Source organism: Coffea eugenioides, chromosome 6 (genome assembly GCF_003713205.1).
Source record: "Coffea eugenioides isolate CCC68of chromosome 6, Ceug_1.0, whole genome shotgun sequence".
Lineage (NCBI taxonomy): Eukaryota > Viridiplantae > Streptophyta > Magnoliopsida > Gentianales > Rubiaceae > Coffea > Coffea eugenioides.
The window spans coordinates 44,394,170-44,404,285 of NC_040040.1; the positions used below are offsets into that span (position 1 = coordinate 44,394,170).

The window sequence follows — 10,116 nt, forward strand, 5'->3', positions numbered from 1 at the left end:
TCATGTCGTGAATAATAACATAAAGTAAAGGTGTGGACGAGAGTAAAGGAGAGACAGGAAATTAGATAATAGGTGCCCGTGACATTTTACTCCACTTCTTTAGATTAAATTTCTATGTTTTGGATTTGTATTTAGTTAAAATGTCATTCCTAACACTTTCTTTTGACAGATCTCACAATCCTATGATTCAACTCCGCAACTTAAAAGAGCTATCCTAATTTCGATTTCATGTTTAGAACTACAGACATTCTTCATATCCCAAGAAAAAAAAAAAAGGAAAAGGGCATATGCCTTCTTTAAGCAATTTTTTAATGAAGTACCTTCAATTGAATAAAAGATTGGCAAACGAAGTGGGATTAGGTCCAAGAAATATGAGAGAACAAGTGGTTCCTTAATCATGATACTGGCATTACAGAAAGGTGCCATTTTACATGGCCAGTAGGCTGAACAACTATTGTTTAACAATCATTTCCGTATCATAATGTGAGCTTTTGGCTAATAGTTGATCATTGGTATTTCAATTGGAAGAAATTGGACAAAAAGATAATTCACTTGCATAAAGACTCAATCATATTAGTCTTCCATAGCAGGGAGACATACCCCACATCCGCCGCTTCTAGTAATCATTGTGTATATGTTGCGGATGTCAAAAGTGACACTAACACAGCGTATAAAATAGTACTAGAAATTTTGAACTTGAAACTGCCATTTTTTGTAGTGGGAGGTATTCGTTAAGACTTAGATACCATTTTTTTTTTTTTTTTCGCTGAGATGTATCCTAACCTTCGCTTAAACTAATCCCATAAGGCTGTGTAGAGTCTTGCACCAAAGATACACGGTGAGACAGCATACGAGGGGTCAATTACGAGACTTAATGGTAACTATTAAGTTACGGAACCAGTCGGACTACTAGTGAAGACTCTTAGGTACCATTTGGATTGCTATTTTTTTATGTTTTTATATAAAAAAAAAATGTAGTATAATAGTTTGATATATATGAAATAAAAAAGTGATTGAAAGATATATTCAAAGAAAATGTAAAATTTTTTCCTTAAAAAACTATAGACAAATGAGGTAATTTTTCATACGTTGAAAGTTCAAGTTGTGCATATATATACATTTGTCACTGTGATTCTTGAATAGCTCACTCAATTTGTCAATTTTGTTAGATTTTTTTTAAGTTTTTACTTTGACTTGCGGTATTTTTTCTTTTTTCTTTTTTTGGGTTCTATTTCTATGATGTTTCACAAGTAAAATATATTATCTCAATGGTTGAAAACTTTTCACCACATGAATATTCAAGTAACAGCAAATACAAGCACAACAAATGTTGCCATTTCTTTAAAAAAAGAAAAAAAATGAGAAGGCACGATGGTATTTGGCATCTGAACATTTCAGCTTTAATTACTGGACCGTTTATAATAGTTTTCTTGAACTATTAGACATGGATAAAAGAACCTACTTTTGACTTGGAAATAAAAGAACCAAGCATGTGATAAAATGTTCTAAAGCTAGTAAGACCCCAACTCCAGCATGAGTAGCATTGATTGGTCCTTTCTCTTGTATGATGACAAATATGTTTGGCTATTGATTGCAGTCAAAAGTGCTTCATAAGGTTCACAAAGAACTTATTTCCCAAAAATAGGAATGAATAAGGCTCAGATTGTACCTTTTCTACACACTACTAAGGAGGATAATATTTTCTACCCAAAAGTTTTAGGTGGGGAAATCCACCTGCACCCTGCATCTCATTATTTCATCTAAACTCTATCTGATAATGCAGCCACATAGCATTACAACACCAGTTAAAGATTGACGGGAGAATCTATAATGGTCCCTCATTGAAAATTTTTCATATGTTGTTTCCTTCAAAGAGGATTATTTCATCTTAGTCCTCGAAGTTAGATGTCAAGCATTCTTTGTGCCTCAGGTTCGATATATGTCCCATATTAGTCAGCAAAGATGTAGAATTAACTTTCGATCATTTTATGCAAAATAAGAAACTGAATCACATAAACAATGCATTGATCATAAGCTGCTGACAAAGGATGGAGGAATGTCAAAATAGAATGCTTCAACAAGATGCTAGTTAATCTAATTCATTCTCACAGGCCAGGGGAAAATGCTTCAGTAGGAGTAGTGCAGGATATCTTAACACTGAGATCTTTGTTTAACATATGTACATTTTGCTTAATGGATAACTACAATGATAATACTTGTCTGAGTCGTAGTAAAATTGTTTTAGACAGATTTTGTGATGTGGAATCGTCTCCCACCGATTCCATGTTCTTGAATCCACAGATGTAAAGATGATTGGGCCTTTGTCCTCACACTGCATAGTTTTTAAAGGCATGTATAAAACGTCTACTGTTTCGGGGAAAATAAAAAAGAATCACCAAAACAATAACACATTAAATAAAAAAAGGGGATTAATGAAATTAAAGCAAAACATCTACTATTACACAAGTTATAGTTACAACTTACAAAAGGATATGAGATAATGTGGATTTGAAGATCAGAAAATCTAGTCCAAATACGAAACTGGAACACTCTTTGGAAGACAAGACCCTTTGAAGCCACTGTCAAGATCATTGCCCTTCGCATTTCCTCTAAGACTAAGTCTCATGCTAATCCCCTCCTTGCCAATATTGTTAACCATTTTCAAGGTAGGCTGGAAAATGTTTTTAAGCCATTCTTCAAACAAGCTGTTAAGAAATGTAGCAGAACCAAGTGAAATCTGTTCCAGGACATTATGTTCCACCGTGAAACAATCCAAGTTTTTACTCCCAAAAATCTCCTCAAAGGAAGCTCTGATCTTGTTCAGAAACATTTCTGTCATCTGCCTACCCTGAGTCAAATCCCGATTGAGAATGAAATGATTCTCAATCAAGTCAAGGAATCCAAGGGGATTCTGTTGATCATTTGAAGTCAAGTCACTTGAAATGGGGCTGAACTCTTTTGTCTGGTCATCACTTTCTTCCTCATCCGCTTTCATGTTGAGATCAAGCGTGTTTGAACTTAATTGCGGAGTGAGTTCTTTCTCGCCGTTCTCCACTGGGATTTTGAAGCCAGATTCCATCTCACTCTTTCTTGGAATCTTATTGTTGTCTGGAAAATCCCAATCGGTTTTACGCTTGTGATCAGGGCCAAATACTGTGGAATTGGAAGTTCTTTCAGTCAGCAAAATTTCCATCTGAATTACAGGATCCATCTTTTTGCTCTCATTGTCGTAACATGAAAGATCAGCCTTTGTCAAGATGAAAATGGGCTCGCAAGAGCTTCCATCTTTCTTATAGAATGATCCCATTTTACCAGCTCTGATGCTATCAGCAAGAAATTCAAGAAAATCAGGATCAGCAAAATCAATATCTTCCAGTACAGCAACTAGTCTCCCATGATTTCTTACGACATTTTGAAGCACTTCGGAGCACTTCCCAGGCGTGTTCTGTCTTGTTCTCAGATTGATGTAAAACAGCAAATCAGCAGAACCAATAAGCGATTCAGCTATCCCCAATGCAATTCTTCTTTTCCCTACCAGGTCATTGCCCTGAATGACTAACCAAGTATCTTTCTTCGATTCTTTTGAGTTCATCAATGCTTCTACAATTGCAGGAATGATCCCCGAGTGCCAAGGCACATTTTCTTGCAACAACTTGCATAGATCAGCGTCTTCATTTGCTTTCTCTGTTGAGTTTACAGCATCAGAGATTTGAGAATTTCCCAGAGCCAAGGTGATCTTTTCATCTTTATCTTCCTTAAGCCTGAGAGAATCCAAATTTGGTTCTTCTGTACATTTAGAATTTCCGCTGCCAAAATTGAACTCAATATGGCAAGACTGCTGCCTTCTGAACCGAGGTACTGAATTTGAATTTTGATTAGGCTTCAAGCTTGTATGAGCAAATGAGATCGACTTCGAATCCACGAACATACTGTTGTAACTTGGCCACCATGGATACGAATTATAAGATTGGTTCTTTCCAGGGGAGCACTGATTGCTGAATGCAGATCTTGTATGATTTTGGTTCTGCCTCACCTGGTGCAGGCTTTGACATAGTTTGATCCATTTTCTCTTCAATTCCACTGTCTCATCCTGAAAAAATCAAAATGATGATTCTTGAGAGAAATGAGAAAAGTAAACAAGCGTAATATGATATTTACTTCTGGTTTGCACTTCTCCACAAAATTCAATCTGTGGCTTAAATGTTTGAATATTATGAAGTAAAATCAATTGTCAAAGACTACATCTTGTACCTTCTCTGCTACATTCCTCCCAGGTGGTTTGAGCCAATATGCCAGGTCACTGTCCTTGGTGTTGCAAGAATTCTGGTTAGAGTTGAAGCTAACTTCTTTCTCATAATTGGAGGTGCAATCTGGACAACAAATAAATGCTTCTAATTGTTCCTCTTTGGCAACGTTTGGCTTTTGCTCAATTACTTCAAAGGTGCTTTTTGATAAGCTGGCGAGACTTGTGTCTTGAACACTGAAAAAAAAAAAAAAAGACATTCAATTGACTTTCTTGGAGAGTTGAAGGGTAAATCAATTCAAGAATCATATTTTAAGTCAAATATTGGCCAAACAAAAGAACAAAATACAAACTTTGCTGCACCCTCGATGTGTAAAGTTTAAATAAAAGTAGTTAACATCATGACAAAATGAAAAATTTGAAAAAAAAAAAAATGGACAGGGAAGAGAGGAGATTTGGGAGAAGACAATTTTAAATAGATTAATTGGGTTTGATAGATTACCTAATAATACCCATTTATTGGATTTGATAGATTAAATGAGTATTATTGGGTAACCCATTTATACCCATATGCAAAAATTTAAAATGCCCATACCCATCTATTCATGGACGGGTATGAGTAAACTTAATTAAATGGGTTTGTTTGACAGCTATAGTGTAAACCAATACATAATTGGTTAGCATTTTATTGCTTAAAGCCATAAAATCCGTTTAACAAAGTTTTAGCATTAAATAATGTACTTGCCACTGAGTTGTGAACACAAATTCAGACAACTGATTTTTTTTTCCTAACATTTATTTTTGAAGCAACGGTTCAGTACAAGCCCAACAAGACTAAGACAAAAACGAAATCACATTTCAGTACAAGTCAAACAAGATTTTAGATCAATTTCTTACACTGATGTTCATATGCAAATAAGTCAAATAAAAGATATGGTGGCAGAATACATTTACAGCTAGAAGCAATGATCTGAACAACCATGAAATCCATTCATTTACTCGAGCGTAATTAATATATAATTATTACCTTCAGAAAGTTTACACCATTCCATTTCTATGTAATTTCTTTTTCCTTTTAGGTAAAAATCCAGTCAAGACTGTCAACAGACAAGAAAAGCAAGAAACAGGAGGGACAGAATTTCTGTATTTCTTAGCTTTACTTTTTTAAAGTGGCACGGACTCCTGGCATTGTTCAGACCATCAAGGCAACCAAAAGGACTGACCACATAATATGATGGTTCCTTTTCGGAGAACACAAAAACCATAAATTCAAAAATCTTCCAACATTTTGCTGACCAAACAACAAAAGAGTAATGAATACATGGTTGAAGATTCAACCAAATGCAAAAAATAAAATAAAATAAAATAAATAAAGGGTGAAAAAACTAACGTTGATGTTCCACAGTACAAATTCAGCAAGAGTACTAATAATCATGGCCTTTATCATAGACGTGATGATGTTGAGAATAGATTATTTGGCTTACCTCGTCGCCTTGAGACTCAGCCCTAATCCACCTGAAGGAACTGAAACAGCTTGAAGAGCCCACTGAACGTCAAGAGGGGGTTGCTTCATTTGGCTTCTCATATATGTTTGGTAATTTGCAGTTGCCACTAACCAAACCTTTGTGTTTGAGTTATTATAGCAAGAAAGTAACCTTCCTATCTCCCCAACAAGATGATCGACTGGGCTATAACCAGAATATTCTTTAGAACAGAATCCTCCAGTATCCTCTCCTTCACTCATAGTATTCTCAACTGTCCATCTCAAGTCACCTGTATAGATAATCACTCCCTTACCTCCTGATGCTAGAGTTTCCACCTTTCTCTTGAGGTCTGATACATTTAATTCAACTTCTTCTCTCTTCATGAACTTTAAGGGTGCTGCTGAGAAATGGAATTTGATGAAATGGGCAGATTTTAATTCCTCGGGAACATCTCCTTTTTCTACTTTTCCCATCAATTCTGTAACAAGACCTTCAGTTATAGACGCTGAGTCACCAACTATGACAGTATTCTTCCTTTTCTTCCTCAACAGAACCTCTACAACCAACTTGATATCTTCTTTAACAGAAACTGCTGGAGTATCTGTTATGTTAATGGGATTCCTTGGAAGTATCTTTTGAGGTGAAAATACAAGAGGGTTTTGCTCAGAGGTGTAAGACAAGAAATGAGAATGCCAAATGCTATTAGGATTTTCAGAGGGAGGAGAACTTGGAGTAGAGTAAATCCCACCAGAGCTATTATAGCACTGAAAAACTGAAGAAACTGAACAATCTTCCAAGTTATTCTTCACAGCAGTGCTAGAGAAACCAGCTTCTCTCATAACCCTGCTAACACTTGGATCATCTAAGATTGATAAAACAAGCTGCTCCAACTCAACCTTAATGGCCAAAAGAGGCTGCTGTTGCTGCTGTTCTATGCAACCTCTCCTCTGATGAGCTTGAGCTCTCTTGAGTGCAGCAATCAGGGCATTGGACAAAGAAGGCTGGCCATGCAAAATAGGACCAGGAGTTGTTGGAAGCCTGTTTAAAGCAACATTGAAGCAAAGCTCAAGTGCTCTGCACTGAAGAGGATGTGAAGAAGCTTGACGAGGTTGAGATTTGAGGCAAGCCCTTCTCAGCAAACTCACTCTTGAGCTCAGTAAAGTTGCAGCCACATGAAGAGGTGTGATCTGTGCGTGGCCTCTCCTCCTCGCTAAGCTTAGAGAGTGCTTCAGAACAGAAGCAGCCTCTGATGTGAGGGTCTGTTGAACTGCACAAGAAGCTCCTGCACGCATAACTTTGCTAAAACCCCACCCCCCTATACCACCCTCTTGTTGAGGAACCCTTATGAATTATTCAAGAACTGGTAAACTTCTCTTCTTGCTTTGTCTTATGACACTTCTGACCCTTTCCACCACCCTCTCTCAGCCCCTTTTTTTCTGGTTGTTCCTTCTGCTTCTTTTTTGAACAGGTTATGGTTTTCTTCACCGTAAACTAGGTTCAGTGGATTCACAATATATTGAGAGGAAATGGTAACTTTCCCTTGTTTGTAGTAGAAAAGAAAGAGAGAAGGAGAGCTTTATAGAGAAGCCTGCCCATCATATCACCTTTATAGTATCAGCAGAGACTGGAGAGAGGCCTATGCAACTTTTCTTATCCTCTTTAGTCTTTTCAGTTTTTTTTTTTATTTTTTATAGAAGTGTGAGAAAGATAATAAAGAACTTAGTCATCAGTAGTAGTTAATTAGCATTAATTAGAGTTCTCAGAAATGCTGATACGATTGTTTAAGGTTACTTAATTGCTAATGTCGGAGATTATAGAATAACTTAGTCGAAATCCCAGATGTTTAATCATTAATGAACTATAAGTATCAAATGAAATTTCTTGGTACGAAGCATAACTTCAGATTAACATAACCTCACATGTTACTTTCACATCTACATCCATGGTAAAGATTTCCATTTTATCTTCACAAGTGTTCTTCTTTTTAAGAAATAAATAAAGACAAAAAAAAATAAGGCAAACGTATTTATAGGCTTAAATGAGAGGAAAAAAAGTTGGTAGCCATCCTATCAAAAAGATGGAAAAAACATTCAAGATGCACTGCAATAGTGTTACCTTTCTCATCCAAGGAAAATAAGATGAAACAAAATTATGTGCTTTAATATATTCAATAAATTTGGTTGTCAATATCTCTCCTAATTTCTTTTCATTCCTTTTTATAGTGAAATTGATTTCAAAACCCAACTTAGCCTATAGAGAGATTGACACACTGTTTAGGTGATTATAAATTCCTTGATTCGGCTCTCAAATCGTGTCCTTTTCCCCTTCTCGTGCATAAGACTTGAAGTCTCAATCTAGACCAAAGAAAAATTTTATTTCGAAGAAATGAGGCCACATTCAATAATTTTAGAATAAGCTAAGAACTCGGTTTCTCCCCGCACCCCACCCCCCCCCCCCCCCCCAAGCCAAAAAAAAAATGCCCATCATTGGAATAAGAGATTTAACGCTTTTTCTCCTCATGTCATGAGTCATGACACTGTTTGAACGACGGTGAAGGCCAGCAGAAATTCAAATAAAGTAACTAGACGGACAAGTGTGATGAAAGATAAAAGGAAAAGCACCCGTTTTTAACCTTTCTGATGCTTATCATTTGTTTCTTGCATATTAATGCATAGGCAGACAATAATAAGTTTCGTTTGTTTTGCTCTCAAGAAAAAGGATGTGAGAGAAGACTTCCTCTAGAGGTTTTTTTTTTAAAAAATTTGGTTAATTGGAGAACAAGACTTTGGCTATCTTACACGAAGCTTAAATATTCTAAGAGCAGTGTCAAGTAATAATTTTGATTTTGTTATTTTTGAACGAGTCACAAATAGTATCTCCACGTATACTTCTATACACGTACTACATTGTAGTTTATTGTAATTATTGTGCTTAGGATAAATATTTCTTCATACTGGTATTTAGACTACAATATATATATATATATATTATTTATTTATTTATTTAGACTGCAATTGTATCTCCATATAAATAATGTTTAATGTTTTCTTCTCTTATATGCTTGAGAGGTTATACCTACGCATGCAATGGATGAAAAAAAATCCTGTGATTGTATAAAAAATTATGCTACAAAAGAGAAAACATCTGTCTCTTATTTTTTTTAAAAAATTACTCACATTGTGATTCTTTTTAGTATTTAATCAAAAATTAGAAATTTTGAATTCTAATCTCCCTATTTCCTCCCCACTTTTTGAATTCCACACTTCCTCAACCAGAAAAATTTTAGGGATAATATCAGAAAGCTCACCTGAGGTTTCTCTTAATATTACCTGGCATCTTTAAGGTTTTAAAAATATCACTTAACTCCCTTATTTTTGTTATTTGTGTAACAAAATTTTCAAAAACCCTAAACTACCTTTTTGCTAATTTGGCTAAATAAAAATACTGATAAGTCACTTTGTTTACTTCAAGAGAAACCACCATCTAAAAAATAATCTTTAGTGGTACCACCACATCACAAAGCTATAGCCCATAAAAATATAAATTTGAAAAAATAAAAAATATATTTGTAAAAAATACATTAGCACCAATTTTATTTTGTATGTTCAAAATTGATTTCTTATGAAACTCATATTTTTTTCCCAATTTCTTCTCAACTCGTGCTCCAAGCCTTTAAATTGTACTAATCATTACAAAAACCAACTCAAAATAAACAAAAAAAAATCATATCTCATTTTATCACAACCATAATAAGTGAAAGAAAAACAAATTTCAATTTACTACTATTTATAAATAAAAAATCGCATAGTCATCCAAAAAAATGAATAAGAGAGATTGTTAGAGATAAGGGAAAGAGAAGAAAGTGACTTTTTTTTTAACTTTTTGAACTCCATTTATTTGATATGTGAATTATGTATCAAGTGAAGACTAATATAGTCTTTTTGTAATTATTAAGGGAAATAAGTGATATTTTCAAAATTTTAGGCATGCTAAATAATATTAGGAGAAATCTCAAGGAAGGTTTCTGATATTATCCCAAAATTTTTATTTAAAAAGTGTTTTGTTAAATTAAAAATGATGTGGCCCCCTATGATATTCTCTTTTGGAAGGGAGGGGTTTCTTTTGGGATACAGGATAAAGAGAATTAGAGTGTCACGCCAATCCTCGTAGAGAGACAGAGTTTATTCCCCAAGTACCCAAAGGCAAAAAGCAGCCCTCTGTCTGCTATCCTACATAGCCTTATTGACCCTTTTTCAGTCTAATCTCTCATTGCCCTCTGTCTTCGTTAGCCTGCACCAGACTTTTTGTCCGATCCAATTTATCTTTCATGAATCCAACAACCCACTTGAGAGCCCTGAATTGTGCAAGATAAACAATAAAAGGGTTAAT

At 35.1% G+C, this 10,116-nt stretch overlaps 1 protein-coding gene across 2 annotated transcripts; it reads right to left on the reverse strand.

Annotated features, from left to right (window-relative positions):
- Positions 1 to 2,093: 2,093 nt before the first annotated feature.
- On the reverse strand, positions 2,094 to 7,260 carry LOC113776288 (protein SMAX1-LIKE 4-like). Of its 2 annotated transcripts, XM_027321414.1 has the most exons (4): positions 5,728 to 7,260; positions 4,252 to 4,480; positions 2,485 to 4,090; positions 2,094 to 2,332 (listed from the first exon to the last, which is right to left on the reverse strand). In XM_027321414.1, exons 1-3 carry the CDS (start codon positions 7,017 to 7,019, stop codon positions 2,525 to 2,527), a joined length of 3,087 nt encoding a protein of 1,028 aa, XP_027177215.1. In that variant the 5' UTR covers positions 7,020 to 7,260; the 3' UTR covers positions 2,094 to 2,332; positions 2,485 to 2,524. The 2 variants fall into 2 exon arrangements, with proteins under 2 accessions (XP_027177215.1, XP_027177214.1); XM_027321413.1 differs by lacking the exon at positions 2,094 to 2,332 and having other exon boundaries at positions 2,430 to 4,090.
- Positions 7,261 to 10,116: the final 2,856 nt, after the last annotated feature.

Coding starts and splice junctions, on each gene's coding strand:
- LOC113776288 (XM_027321414.1), bottom strand. CDS start 7,019: ATGCGTGCAGGAGCTTCTTGTGCAGTTCAACAGACCCTCACATCAGAG. Junction 4,481..5,727: donor CTGAGTCTCAAGGCGACGAG/GTAAGCCAAATA, acceptor TTTTTTTTTCAG/TGTTCAAGACACAAGTCTCG. Junction 4,091..4,251: donor GGAGGAATGTAGCAGAGAAG/GTACAAGATGTA, acceptor TGATTTTTTCAG/GATGAGACAGTGGAATTGAA.